The 15,460-nt window shown below is 52.1% G+C and overlaps 1 protein-coding gene across 1 annotated transcript in view; it reads right to left on the bottom strand.

Annotated features, from left to right (window-relative positions):
* The window catches only part of LOC125628454 (uncharacterized), a 31,178-nt gene that overhangs the window by 2,710 nt on the left and 13,008 nt on the right, over positions 1 to 15,460 (bottom strand). The window contains exons 14-18 of the mRNA XM_075122314.1: positions 3,608 to 3,715; positions 3,341 to 3,376; positions 1,809 to 2,099; positions 1,093 to 1,383; positions 202 to 312 (exon numbers count right to left, since the gene is read on the bottom strand). Coding sequence (XP_074978415.1) covers positions 202 to 312; positions 1,093 to 1,383; positions 1,809 to 2,099; positions 3,341 to 3,376; positions 3,608 to 3,715 — 837 coding nt within the window. The remainder of the gene's footprint in view (positions 1 to 201; positions 313 to 1,092; positions 1,384 to 1,808; positions 2,100 to 3,340; positions 3,377 to 3,607; positions 3,716 to 15,460) is intronic.

The following is a 15,460-nucleotide window of genomic DNA, read 5'->3' as shown; positions in this document are numbered from 1 at the left end:
CTGTGGCATCTGGGCCCCACATACCCCTAGTAACTCCAGCCATTCTCCCCACCTAGCCCCAGCCCTTCGTGGATCCCACTGCGGGTGGCTCTTTGGGCAGAACGAGCCCGTTTAACTGGCCAAGGGGGTCTCCACCCCTGCCCCCTCGCTGCCTGGGCCCTGGGGCAGAGTGACCAGGAGACGCCAAGCTGGGGCCCTCACCTCTCACCCCCAGCAATGAAGGGTCGCTGGGGTAGGACATGGCGACCGGCTCCTGCGTGGCGAACCCCCGGCTGGGGCGGACAGAGACGGAGGGCTTGGGCAGAGTGGGATCTGGGAGCAGAAGGACACAGGCCGTGAGACACAGACCCTGGGTGGGGAGGGGCCGACACGGCAACCCAGCCACCGGCCCCTCACCAGCACAGCTCCCCATTGAGTGCTGGGTGTCCGGGGGAGTGGGGAGGGGATGGCTGAGCAGCCCCTGGACCCCGAGGCCTCTGTGCATCCCCCGAGACGGGGAGTATCCTTCTGGGAGAGGACCCCTGTTCCGCATCTCCCCCTGGGGGCAGGGATCCCCCCTCCCTCGGACTCAAATTTCCATCAGCTGCTAGTCCCCCCAGTGACTCTGTCCCCCATGAGCAGCAGGTGGACCCCCCTTTTCCGGGAGGTTAGCCCTGCAGCCCCCCCACCCTGCACAAGGCACCACCTCGCCACCCACTCCCATAGCCGGAGAACCCCCAGGCCAGTCCCCCACCATCAGAGGAACCACGGACTGGCCCCAGTCCTTGGTCAGCCCCAGCCAGCCAACCAACCCGAGCCCCAGCCATGCAATGCCGAGCATCCGCAGCCACCCTGAGCAACCCCAGCCCTGTACTATGCCCGCGTAGCCCCAGCCCCCAGCCAGTCGGCCAACCACAGCCCTGGGCCGGCCGGCCTGAGAAGCCACTGGCCTATTATACCCGCCACCCATGCCATGTCCACTCCCCGGCCGGGCGTCCGCTCTGCTGGGCTCAGGGCAGAGGCTGGCTCTGAGAGTCCCATCAGCACGGAGCCCGTCCCCCCGCCCCGGCGAGGGTCCAGCTGGGAGCGTGGATGCCAAGCCGGGCCCCTCACCTGCTACCACCAGCTGCACGGGGTGGCTGGGCTGCGAGGAGACGAAGGGCTCTGACCGGGGCCGGTAGCTGCAGCCGTAGCTCCCTCCGTGCTGCCGGCCCACGGTGGGGATGTGGAACTCGGCCCCGTCCCCAGCAGGGTCCATGTGTCGCGGCGGGTTCAGGTCTCCAGCCTTGTGCAGGAAGAACCTCACGTCCCGGGGCTGCCCCCGACACCGGATGGTGACGTCTGTCCCTGCGGCGGTGACCCCAGTGGGGCTCAGAGAGATGGAGGGTCTGAGTAAGCTGGGATCTGCGCACAGGAGACAGGCTGTGACAGTCAAGCCCGCCCAGGGCGCCGGGTGCACACGCGAGCGGCTAGTCCTGCCTGGCCACGGCTCCATTGCTATTTTCAGCTCCATCAGAGCTAGCCCAGCTGCCGCCCGCCGGCCCCCCGCTGCAGGGCAGACACCCCACAACAGCCCACAGCTCTGGGGTGACCCCAGGTGACGGCTCCCTGCCTCCGGCCCGGCCACAATCAGGGCCACGCTCATCTGGGCAGGGGACAGAACTTCTTCGGGGGCTGGGGTACGAGGTCCCCCAGCAGCCAAGAGCCCCTCAAACTTCCCCACCTCTGGCTCCAAGGCCAGGCGCCCTGCCTCTGGCTGGGCGTGGGGCTGGGAGCAGGGTTGGCTGGGTGTGGGGCTGGGAGCCGAGATGCTGGGCTGGGCCCCTCACCGGCTACAATGATCTGCACAGGGTCGCTGGGCTCCGAGTAGCGGGTTGGTCCTGTTCTGTGGCTATAACGACAGGTGTAGCTGCCCCCGTGTTTCCGTCTGGCGCTGGGGATGGGAAATTCAGCCACATAACTAGCAGGGTCCGTGTACGTCGGATGGTTCCCGTCTCCATCCTTGTAGAGGAGGAACCTCATGCCTCGGCCCTGATGCCAACACCGGATGGTGACGTTTCCCCCCATGGGGATCACCCCACCGGGGCTGACGCAGATGGAGGGTTTGGGGTAGGACCCCTCTGGATTCACAAACAAACAGGCAGTAAGTGGGGGTGACACAAACCACATCCGTCTGATTCAATCCTCTGCCCGTCTGTTGCTCCAGCGTCTTACCACCCCCCCCACCCCCCCCTACCCCCGGGCCCGTCCCTGGGTGCAGGCCCTGCCCCTGGCTCACAGCGGGGAGAGACACAGCAGGGGGGAAGGAGATTTCCAGTCTCAGATTCCTTCATTTCTCCAGGGTCAATTCAGCCCTGCCCCCACTGCAGTCAGGAGTGACTCCGGATTGACCCCGGGAGCTGAGATCAGAATCACCCTCCTGTTTCTCTAACATTGTAGCCCAGCGGCAGCTCTGCTGGGGTTGGGCTGAACATGGATTATTCCTTAGAATATTCTAAAAACCACAAAAAGAAAAGGAGGACTTGTGGCACCTTAGAGACTAAGCTTTCGTGAGCTACAGCTCGCTTCATCAGATGAATAAATTGGTTAGTCTCTAAGGTGCCACAAGTACCCCTTTTCTTTTTGCGAATACAGGCTAACACGGCTGTTACTCTGAAATCTAAAAACCACGTTTACTCCAATTGTCTGGCAATGTGCTGTACACACAGGAGCGCCGGGTGGGGTTCGTGGGACAAATCTGAGTCCTTTGAGCAAAGGCTCCGAAAAACATGTTTGCAAAATCCCCTGGTTGTTCTAACATTTTCCTGCCCACCCCTGGGGCCCAAACTCCGGCTCTGCTCCAGCCCAAACCGCTCTCAGCCGCTGGGGATTTAGCTCTGCTCCGCCCGGTGCTGGGGGCCCATTTGGGGACGGGATATTTCCAACGGGATGTTCCGAATGCCGGGTCAGGCTGAGCCTGACCCACGAGCAAAGCAGTGACAGGCGCGTGTGCAGCAAGCCGAGGGTGAGACACAACGGTGCCTTGCTCCAGTCCCTCTGCGGATCCACTTCTTACAGCCCTGCTCTGACTGATCCGTTCCCCTGGGCTACCGCCAGCTCCCTGGGCACAGTTCGGGGGTGCTGCGGGGTGGCTGATGCATTCACTCTGTATTTCCTGGGGGGCAGAGCTTTGAGTGCAGGTGAATTCTCCCTGTGTGGTGCCCATCCCTGTAATGAGTGGGGCGAGGTCTCAGTCCCCACCTCTGGGTGTGGAGGGGAGCAGAGATCTGACAGGATCATCCCTTTGGGGAATTGGTACCCCCCACCCCTCGTCCTTAATGTGGAAATTCCCCCAGCTCCCCCATTCCCCACAGAAACTCACCTCCTGACATCCCGCTCCGCCCAGCGAGCCAGCAGCCTGTAAAGGAGATGGGTCGTTAGGGACCAGATCCCAGAACAACTGGATCCTACACCCTGGTTTCAGATCTGCTGCCCCCACAATGGGCACACGCTGTGGTCTCAGATCCCCCCTATGGACACATACACTGGCCTCAGACCTTCCCCACCCCCACCCCCCCGCCCCACAGGCACATGCCCTGGTCTCAGATTTCCCCCATGGACACAAGCCCTGGCTCTCTCTGATACTCACCGAGGAAGAGGACTGTGAAAGCAAATGCCATGATGGGGGCAGCGGGGTGCCCCTCAGCACTGCCCCCAACGCCCCAAAGCCCAGCTCCACTGAGCCCCAAATAAGGAACTCAGCTGGTGACTCCAGCTACAGGAAGTTGATGATGTGTCATCTCCTCCTATGTCCGTCACATGTTGTCTGTAATCTGCAGGTGAAATCTAGCACAGGCAAAGCAAGCAGAGGTCTCTGCAAAACCCAGGAAACCCTGGGATCATCAGCCTGGCCAAGCATCATGCAGCTCCCAGCTTGTCCATGTCTCTGTGGGGTGGGGGGAGAGATCACCCGCAGTGCACCCTCCAGCATTGGGGAAGGGGCATGAGGCTGGGAGCCAGGAGACCACAGGGTCTTGTCTTCAATCTTCCACTGACCACTACAGTCGAGCCCCAGAGTTAGGAACTGACCAATCAACCACACACCTCATTTGCAAAAGGAAGTGACCGATCAGACGGCAGCAGAGATAACTTAAAAAAAACAAGCAAATACAGAACAGGTCTGTGTTAAACATAAACTGCTAAAGAAATAAAGGGGAAGTTTAAAAAGAAAGATTTGACAAGGGAAGGAAAGTGTTTCTGTGCTCGTTACATTTAAATTAAGATGGTTAAAAGCAACATTTTTCTTTGGCACAGTCAAGTTTCGAAGCCGTACGAAGTCCATGTGCAGTTGTATAAAGTCACTGTTCAGTTGTAAACTTTTGAAAGACCAGCAGTAACGTTTTGTTCAGAGGAGTGAATATTTCAGTTGTGAACAACATCCATTCCCCAGGTTTTCATAACTCTCAGGTTCTACTTAGCGTAACCAGAGGGCAAGTGTGAAAAATCGGGACGGGGGTGGCGGGTAATAGGTGCGTATATAAGAAAAAGCCCCCAAAATCGGGACTGTCCCTATAAAATTGGGACATCTGGTCACCCTAGTTCTACTGTATTTCCATGCAGATTCACAAACACTCCCTCCTTCCCACACACACACACACACCGCCTGGTTTGTTGCATTCTGAGTTCAAAGCTGGCTGGTGACCCATGTAGGTAAAATGAATACGTGATCATGCAATTAAAGGGGGCAAAGTTAAGGAAAACTTAACTATGGCATTTCCTGGTGCTGGAGGGTTTGACTCTGCAGCCTTCCCGCTCAGCCTGCCAACCTGCCCACCTGCGACACGAGCTGTGGCACCGTGGGAGGAGCGGGCGCGATGCGGGACGCCTGGGTTTGCTGCCCCTTGCCCCACAGCTGAGCAATGATGACGGGTTTACACTGTAACGCCTGGTTCTAAGGGGCTTTTCAGCATGTGAATTAAATCAATCAGGTTCAAAAGAAAATCGGAGAAAGAGAATCATAGAATCATAGAATATCAGGGTTGGAAGGGACCCCAGAAGGTCATCTAGTCCAGCCCCCTGCTCAAAGCAGGACCAATTCCCAGTTAAATCATCCCAGCCAGGGCTTTGTCAAGCCTGACCTTAAAAACCTCTAAGGAAGGAGATTCTACCACCTCCCTAGGTAACGCATTCCAGTGTTTCACCACCCTCTTAGTGAAAAAGTTTTTCCTAATATCCAATCTAAACCTCCCCCACTGCAACTTGAGACCATTACTCCTCGTTCTGTCATCTGCTACCATTGAGAACAGTCTAGAGCCATCCTCTTTGGAACCCCCTTTCAGGTAGTTGAAAGCAGCTATCAAATCCCCCCTCATTCCTCTCTTCTGCAGGCTAAACAATCCCAGCTCCCTCAGCCTCTCCTCATAAGTCATGTGTTCCAGACCCCTAATCATTTTTGTTGCCCTTCGCTGGACTCTCTCCAATTTATCCACATCCTTCTTGAAGTGTGGGGCCCAAAACTGGACACAGTACTCCAGATGAGGCCTCACCAATGTCGAATAGAGGGGAACGATCACGTCCCTCGATCTGCTCGCTATGCCCCTACTTATACATCCCAAAATGCCATTGGCCTTCTTGGCAACAAGGGCACACTGCTGACTCATATCCAGCTTCTCATCCACTGTCACCCCTAGGTCCTTTTCCGCAGAACTGCTGCCTAGCCATTCGGTCCCTAGTCTGTAGCTGTGCATTGGGTTCTTCCGTCCTAAGTGCAGGACCCTGCACTTATCCTTATTGAACCTCATCAGATTTCTTTTGGCCCAATCCTCCAATTTGTCTAGGTCCTTCTGTATCCTATCCCTCCCCTCCAGCGTATCTACCACTCCTCCCAGTTTAGTATCATCCGCAAATTTGCTGAGAGTGCAATCCACACCATCCTCCAGATCATTTATGAAGATATTGAACAAAAGCGGCCCCAGGACCGACCCTTGGGGCACTCCACTTGATACCGGCTGCCAACTAGACATGGAGCCATTGACCACTACCCGTTGAGCCCGACAATCTAGCCAGCTTTCTACCCACCTTATAGTGCATTCATCCAGCCCATACTTCCTTAACTTGCTGACAAGAATACTGTGGGAGACCGTGTCAAAAGCTTTGCTAAAGTCAAGAAACAATACATCCACTGCTTTCCCTTCATCCACAGAACCAGTAATCTCATCATAAAAGGCGATTAGATTAGTCAGGCATGACCTTCCCTTGGTGAATCCATGCTGGCTGTTCCTGATCACTTTCCTCTCATGCAAGTGCTTCAGGATTGATTCTTTGAGGACCTGCTCCATGATCTGCTCCATGAAATTCCAACCCGGGCCCCCAACGGATCACCAGCCGGGCGAGACCCAGGGACTTTCTAATGCCGGGGGCACTGTGCCTCGGGGGCAGCATTAGAAGATGGTTCAGGGTGGCCGGATTGTCCCAATGGGCTTCTTAAATCCCCCACCCGACTGCTCGCCAGCCGCCCCACAACCGCATGGGAGCCTCCCCCCATAGCTGCTCTCAGCCCCACGGAGCAGGAGGGGGATGAGCAGCATATTTGCTGCATAACAGAATCATTCCCCCCTGTCTCCCACAGCTAACACCCCCTACCTCTGCCTGCCCCCACATCTCCCATCTTACCCCCTGGTCTATTCCCCTTGAAATCTCCCCGAGCCTGCCCCCCTCACACCCTGCCCCCTCCACAGCCCATCCCTCCTCACACCCCCGTCTCCTGCCCCATTTGCCCTAAAATGCCCATCCACCGCCCTCAGTTAAGATGGCCACCATCTCCCAGTGTTCCCAGTGGGCTTGGTGCCAGGCTGCCCTCTGGGAAATGACGCCTACTTGGGCTAGGAGGAGCAGTGGGGGGGAGCAGGGGAATATGGGAGGTGGGATAACGTGGGGGAACATTGGCGGCCAGGGGGCTGAGGGGCAGGACCTGGGGGGCAGGGCTGTGACAGGGAATGGGGGGAAATGAAAGCTGCCCCCGTGATTAGGGGTGCCTGGGTTCTTCCCTCCTGAGCATTTCAGGGTGAATCTGCCCAATGGCCATGGGGCTGGTGGGCATCACCTGACCCTTGCTCCCCCTGTTCCCGGCCAGTGGTGTCCCAGCTCAGTTTTGGCAGGAAAACAAAACTGCTCCCATCCGCCGACCCCAACTCTGTGAGAGGAGAACCCCTTCCCCCCATCCCACCTCCAATCTCCATCTCTCCTGCCCGGACTTTAGTCCATCTCCCCTCAAAACTACACTCCCCCAGCCCCATCCCATCTCCCCTCAAATTCCCGTCCTCTCTGCCCCGGTTCTGTCTCGCCTGAAACTCCCCCACCCCGCACCAAACTCAACCCATCTCCCCCTCTCCCTGTCCCCGCTCCAACCTTCATTCTCCTCTCCCATCTCCCTTCCGAATCCCACCCAACCACCCCTTTCTGTCTCCCCTCAAATTTCTGTCCCCACTTCCTCCCTGATTTCAGCCCGTCTCCCCTCTAATCCCTTCACTCCCCCGCCTTCAACCTGTCCCCCGCAAAGTCCCAGAGCCCTGCTGCTCCTTGCAGAGGGTCTCACAGGCACTCTCTTTGCACCGGTTGCTTCCCTGACCCACTGATCATTACATAGAGTTCAGAGCACTGTTACGAATTATACGTAATTGGTCACGCACACAAACTGCTGCGAATTATACCTGATAGGTCACGCACAGTTCGAGTCTAGGCTGAGGCACACGAACAAAGTCCACAACTGCAGAGTTCCCAAAGATACTAAGTTTATTACGCTCGAGCATGGTGCCCCCCTGCTAATCAGGAGGGGACCCCGAATGCAGGTTATACAGAGATTATATACCTTTTAGCAAAGCATTTTGCCCTTGTGCATCGGAAACCTTAGCCGATAGACAAACCCTTCCCTTATCTACCACCTATCCCTGCTAAGTGCATCCCCCGTGCTAAACCATTACTTCAACTACACAACATGGTCCTAAAGCAATGCACCAGTAGCCTTTCTTATCAGGATGGGACGCTCGCATCAAGGTCAGGAGGCAGGGAGTTAGGAACAGACAAAGAACAGAAACTGGGAGTCGAGACAGGCTGGAAACAAGGGGGGGGGGGTTTTCACAGGAATGCAGTATCTAAGGAACACTCCTCCTGGTGCATGATGTGTTTGTTTTTAGACAATGGTGGGCCCCAAACCAAAATGAAGTCACATATGCACATATGCTAACTTTTCCTTAACAGCACACACCATTTATTAAACAGAAACTCATTAAAAAAAATAAGGAAAATATGTGGAAACTTAAAGGAAACAAGTCACTCCACCCTGTGGGCATGGGGACACCACAAACAGCTGTCTCTGCACAGGAAAGAAAGTTCACATTTTTTTTCTCAAACTTCCAAGGTCTCTTTCCCAGGCCCTGGCCGCACTGTGATGATACCGCAGTGTGGCAATCTGTACCCCAAAGTAGCACTGTGGAGCCCCCCCTATTCACCACTACGATAGAATTATCATAGGTTAGATACAAAGTCTGCCTTAAAGAATGAGGATTTATTAGTCTGTAAGGTGCCACGAGGACTCCTCGTTCTTTCTGCTGATGCAGACGAACACGGCTACTGAAAGTCTGCCTTGTGAGGGATCATTTTAAAAGTCTTGCTGTCCTGAACATTAATGTCCTATTGGATTGTACGTGCGACCCTTGTAGGGGAAGTGATGAAGCATTGCTGTGTGTGCTACTGAAATATGGCGTGAGGTTGGGAGATGCCCACAGCCAAACTTTCAATTGCAACAAAGGACCAGCCAGACAGGAGAGTGGGGACTAGTGGTTAGAGCCGGGGGGTGGAGCTGGGCCAGGACTACTGGTGTAACCACTGCGGTGTCGCCCTTCCGGGGCTCGCACACAGCCCTGGGGCCGGGCCAGGGCTGCATTAAAGGTGCGTCAGCTGCCCGGCCGAAGGGTCCCAATGAGCCTCCTTCAATCAGCCCCCTCGTGCCAGGACCCCGACCCCCCTGCTCACGAGCCTCCCAGGAGCTTTCGCCCCAGGAGCAGGAGGGAGATAAGCAGCAGATACATTGTGAAGCAGGGTCATTCCCCTTCCCCCCCCAGCCTGACTCCCCTGCCCCCAGCCTGTCCCCCCTCACAGCCCCCCACTAGCCATGGCTGCTATCTCCCTTTGCTCCCCAAGGGAAGGAAGACCCTGGCTGCCCTCAGTTAACATGGCCATCCCACAGCCCTCGCAGGGCTGCCATGCTGGCCCCTAACTAAGATGGCCGACACCTCAGCTTGGGGTAGGGAACAATCCTGCCCCCCAAAACTGTCTAGAGGGGAAGGGGGAGGAGGGGGGGTGAATGTGGGGTTGGGCCCATTATGGGGCAGGGAATGTGGGGCAGAGGGGATGTGCAGGGGACACTGAGGGGACAGAAAAGAAAATGGGAGACCCTGAGGGGGCTGGAGCTGAGGGGGGGTGAGGTGGGGGCAGTGAGAGAGGAGGCTGCTGGGGGTAGAAATGGCAGCCCAGCCAACACTTGGGGGGTGCTGGCTCCCCCCTCAGACTCCTCAACAATCCTGCCCCCCAGCTCTGAGCTTCGGGGAAGGGAGGCTTTCTGCCCTCAAACTCCTGTCGTCGTCCCCCGGCCCCTCTCCCCACAACCCCCCTCCAGACACCCCCAACCATCTTCCCTCAAACTCCCAGCTCCCCCCAACCGGCTCCCCCCGAAGCTCTGCCGTGGGGGGGCCCTGAAGCGCCGGTGGCTAAATCACTCAGTAGATGGGGGGTGGCAGCCACGAGGGTGAAGCCAATTTCTCTCCCCCCATCTCTTTAAGGACCCGTGGCCAGAGAAAGGGCCCATGAACCCCGTGGCAGGCGGCACCTGGGGGAGAGTCAGGGCTGATCAGCTCTGAATTGATGCTGATGCCGGGCTGGGCGAGGGGCAGGCTGAGCTGCTGTGAAAGCAGGAGCTACATGGGGGCTGCTGGGTGAAGGTCTCCAGGTCTCTGGGCCTAGAGAGGAGAGGGAAGAAAGCGAGGAGAACAGACCCCCTGGGTGCCCACCCCGAGGGAAGGGGCCCCAAGAGGGGCAGAGAAGGACCCTGATGGGGAGGAAGCAGCCGAGGTTTGGGACAGAACAAAGGTTGGCTGCTGGTTATAGGTCCCTGGGCTGGACCCTGGAGTAGCAGGCGGGCCGGGCTTCCCCTACCAGCCACGGGGGCCGTGGCACAGAACGAATGGGCAGCGAAGCAGGAGCCTGCCTGGGGCTGTCATCCAGTGGGACTTTGCTACCCTGGACGAGGCGGAGCAGAGCGACCGCAGACCCCAAAGAGGGGTTGTGATGTTATCAGATTAAAATATGACCATGTCGATCGTTGTTGCTACCGTTATATAATTGCAACAAATCTTGTACAAAGTATGTCCAGTGAGGTGTCTATGGAGAGGTTGTGATTGGCTGACTGTGGTTGCATGTATCATTTTTGTATCTGCAGTTATGAATATTAACCACGTACCTGTATTTCACACGTTTGCTCCTGTGGTAACAACAAGGTGATTAGCCAGCAGATTGTGAAGGAACTATTCAAGTTGAGTCGCCCATCAGAGAACACTTAACTCACAATAGACCAGGGGAGCTGCCTGTCTACACTGAATGGCCTTTCCTGGGATGGCCTCTACAATGACTAAGGGCAGCATGCACAGACATGTGACTCCAAACACCATCTTGTTCCCTGTAATTTCCACAGGAGAACGATGGGTTTCCCTTCACTTGGCAGAAGCTATAAATGGCCCTGGAAACACCTCCATTTTGCCTCTTTCCTGCTCACACCTCTGGACTATGAACTTATAGCAATGGGAGCATTTGAACCAAGGAACTGAGGATCTTCCGGTGATTTGGAAGCAACCAGAGACTCAACAAGCCATCATTTTATTCCATCACTGCTACAAGCCTGATAAGAACATGAGAACAGCCGTACTGGGTCAGACCAAAGGTCCATCTAGCCCAGTATCCTCTCTTCTGACAGTAGCCAAAGCCAGGTGCCCCAGAGGGAATGAACAGAATAAGTAATCATCAAGCGATCCATCCCCTGTCGCCCATTCCCAGCTTCTGGCAAACAGAGACTAGGGACACCATCCCTGTCCATCTTGGCTAATAGCCATTGATGGACCTTGTGACAGGTTCAGTCACAGAGACCCCCTTGGGACTGTCACCTGACATGCTGGAATTACCTCTGAGCCCATTTTCCCTTCCAGCTTGGGACTCGAGAACCCTGCCTTGTTGAGCCAGACATGCTATATCTGCTGCAAACACAGACCCAGGTCTGGTCCACTCCCCCAAAGCTGCAGACTTAACTGAAAACAGCTTAGCAGTTTAAACTGCTTCCAGCACCCAAACACCCAGTCCCCAATGGGATCCAAACCCCAAATAAATCTGTTTTACTCTGTATAAAGCTTATACAGGGTAAACTCATAAGTTCTCTACCCTTTATAACACTGATAGAGAGATATGCACAGCTGTTTGCTCCCCCAGGTACTAATCACTTGCTCTGGGTTCATGAATAAACAAACGTGATTTTATTAAGAATAAAAAAGTAGGATTTAAGTGGTTTCAAGTAATAACAGACCGAACAAAGTAAGACATAAAGCAAAAACACACAAGTCTAAGCCTAATACATTAAGAAACTGTTTACAGGTAGGTTTCAGAGTAACAGCCGTGTTAGTCTGTATTCGCAAAAAGAAAAGGAGTAAAGTACTCCTTTTCTGTTTACAGGTAAAATCTCACCCTCAGAGATGTTCCAATAAGCTTCTTTCACAAACTAGACTCCTTCCTAGTCTGGGCCCTTTCCCCTGGTACAGTTCTTGTTAGTTCCAGTCATTTCAGGTGGAAAGCAGGGGTGTTCTCATGCCTGATTGCCCCTTTTGTTCTGTTCCACTCCCTTTTATAGCTTAGGCAAAAGGAGGGAATCTTTTGTCTCTCTGGGTCCCCACCCCGCCTTCTAAATGAAAAAGCACAAGGTTTAAGATGGATTCCAGTATCCCCCAAGCCTCCACTCTTCCTGGGCTGGCTCACACGGAACACAGGAAGGCTTGCAAGTAAACAAAGCGTTTCACAGCCAATTGTCCTAGTCAATGGGAGCCATCTAGATTCTAAACCACCATCAATAGCTCACACTTTGCATAATTACAATAGAACCTCAGAGTTATACTTTATATTGCTAGCTTCCGATACCAGAATGATACATACATACAAATAGGAGGAATATATTCAGTAGGTTATAATTTTTGTCATGATACCTTACAAGAGATCTTTTCCATAAAGCATATTCCAATTACATCATATTCACACTCATAAGCATATTTCCATAAAACATTATGGACTGCAATATCACAGACCTATCCTCCATGAATTTATCTAGTTCTTTTTTGAACCCTGTTATAGTCTTGGCCTTCACAACATCCTCTGGCAAGGAGTTCCACAGGTTTACTGTGCATTGTGTGAAGAAATACTTCCTTTTATTTGTTTTAAATCTGCTATTAATTTCATTTGGTGACCCCTAGTTCTTGTGTTATGAGAAGGAGTAAATAACACTTCCTTCTTTACTTTCTCCACACCAGTCATGATTTTATAGACCTCTATCATATCCCCTCTTAGTCATCTCTTTTCTGAGCTAAAAAGTCTCAATCTTATTAATCTCTCCTCATATGGCAGCCATTCCATACCCTTAATCATTTTTGTTGCCCTTTTCTGAACCTTTTCCAATTCCAGTATACCCTTTTCAAGATGGGGTGACCACATCTGCATGCAGTATTCAAGATGTGGCCGTACCATGGATTTATATAGAGGCAATAGGATGTCTTCTGTCTTATTATCTATCCCTTTCTTAATGATTCCCAACATTCTGTTCACTTTTTTGACTGTCACTGCACATTGAGTGGAAGTTTTCAGAGAACTCTCCACAATGACTCCACGATATCTTTCTTGAGTGGTAACAGCTAATTTAGACCCCATCATTTGATATGTATAGTTGGGATTATGTTTTCCAACACGCATTACTTTGCATTGATCAACATTGAATTTCATCTGCCATTTTGTTGCCCAGTCACCCAGTTTTGTGCGATCCCTTTGTAGCTCTTCGCAGCCTGCCTGGGACATAACTATCTTGAGTAGTTTTGTATCATCCACATATTTTGCCACCTCACTGTTTACCCCTTTTTCCAGATCATTTATTAATATGTTGAATAGGACTGGTCCCAGTACAGACCCCTGGGGGACACCATTATTTACCTCTCTCCGTTCTGAAAACTGACCATTTATTCCTACTCTTTGTTTCCTATCTTTTAACCTGTTATCGATCCATGAGAGAACCTTCCCTCTTATCCCATAACACCTTACTTTGCTTAAGAGCGTTTGGTGAGGGACCTTGTCGAAGGCTTTCTGAAAATTTAAGTACACTATATCCCCAGATCCCCCTTGTCCACATACTTGTTGACCCCCTCAAAGAATTCTAGTAGATTGGTGAGGCATGATTTCTCTTTAAAGAAACCATGTTGACTATTCCCCAACAAATTAAATTAATCCGTGTGTCTGACAATTTTGTTCTTTACTATAGTTTTAACCAGTTTGCCTGGTACTGAAGTGAGGCTTACCGGCCTGTAATTGCCGAGATCACCTCTTGAGCCCTTTTCAAAAATTGGCCTCACATTAGCTGTCCTCCAGTCATTTGGTACAGATGGATCCAAGAACTTTGCAATTATTGTGTATAACTGATTCCTTTAGCCAGTTTTAAATCTCACCTTTCTTTCTTTCTTTCTTTCTTTCTTTCTTTCTTTCTTTCTTTCTTTCTTTCTTTCTTTCTTTCTATAAATAAACCTTTAGGTATTAGATACTAAAGGATTGGCAACAGCATGATTATTGGGTAGGATCTGAGTTATATATTGACCTCAGTGTCTGGCTGGTCCTTTGGGATCAGAAGAACCCTTTTGTTTGATGAAATTGGTTTTAAATAACCACACATCATTAAGTCTTGTGTTTGGTGTTGAATCGAGGACTGGAATACCTAAGGAGGCTGCATTTCTGACTTCTTGATAGCCAGTGTGGTGAGACAGAAGTTTACTTTTGTTGCTGGTCTGGTATATCTCAAGGAAGAATAACCACCAGATTTGGGGTACGTCTGCTCTTTTTCACAGCAGCTTGTCCTGAATTTGGTATTCTCAGTTGTGACCCATGAAGGCACTGCGACAGGGGGCACCCCAAGCAATGCAGGGGGAGCAGCTGAACTCCAGAGAGCGAGCACAAGACCCCGGAGCGAGAGACTGAAGGAGTGGGTGTCGGACAGGCTATGAGCACATTCCCAGACCTGGCTGCAAGGAGGTGCCCTGGTGGTAGGTATAGCGCACCTAAGCCCCTTCATTTTCAGTTTAAACTGATTTGTACCCCAAAAAATCCTGGGTTTTTCATAAATTCGGTTTATTCCTATTTTCATCCTACTTTTGTATCATTCAAATATATGAAGAGTAACTTGTTTTCTTAGGAAAATACAATCCATTGCATGAGAGATCAGTATTCTGGTAATACGTTGGTCTGTGTGGATATGCAGAGCTGCCAGGTAAAGTAAGGCTATGGATTAGTCTAGAAGATACACATTGTCAAGGATCCTTCCCCACTCTGAACTCTCGGGTACAGATGTGGGGACCTGCATGAAAAACCCCCTAAGCTTATTCTTACCAGCTTAGGTTAAAACTTCCCCAAGGTACAAACTATTTTACCTTTTGTCCCTGGACCTTTTTGCTGCCACCACCAAGCGTCTAACAAAAATAACAGGGAAAGAGCCTGCTTGGAAACGTCTTTCCCCACAAAATCCCCCCAAGCCCTACACCCCCTTTCCTGTGGAAGGCTTGATAAAAGTCCTCACCAATTTGCATAGGTGAACAGAGACCCAAACCCTTGGATCTTAAGAACAATGAAAAAGCAATCAGGATCTTAAAAGAAGAATTTTAATTAAAGAAAAAGTAAAAGAATCACCTCTGTAAAATCAGGATGGTAAATACCTTACAGGGTAATCAGATTCAAAACATAGAGAATCCCTCTAGGCAAAACCTTACGTTACAAAAAGACACAAAAACAGGAATATACATTCCATTCAGCACAACTTATTTTATCAGCCATTTAAACAAAACAGAATCTAACACATATCTAACTAGATTACTTACGAACTCTTTACAGGAGTTCTGACCTGCATTCCTGCTCTGGTCCTGGTAAAAGCATCACACAGACAGAGAGAACCTTTGTTTCCCCCCCCCCCACTCCAGCTTTGAAAGTATCTTGTCTCCTCATTGGTCATTTGGGCCAGGTGCCAGTGAGGTTATCCTAGCTTCTTAACCCTTTACAGGTGAAAGGGTTTTTCCTCTGGCCAGGAGGGATTTAAAGGTTTTTACCCTTCCCTTTATATTTATGACACACCCAATAAACAAATAGGCAGGCATGCAAGCTCTGAAGTGCGTGC

The sequence above is a fragment of the Caretta caretta genome, chromosome 23, assembly GCF_965140235.1.
Source record: "Caretta caretta isolate rCarCar2 chromosome 23, rCarCar1.hap1, whole genome shotgun sequence".
NCBI classification, from domain to species: Eukaryota; Metazoa; Chordata; order Testudines; family Cheloniidae; genus Caretta; species Caretta caretta.
This window is presented reverse-complemented; position numbering and strand designations above follow the sequence as displayed.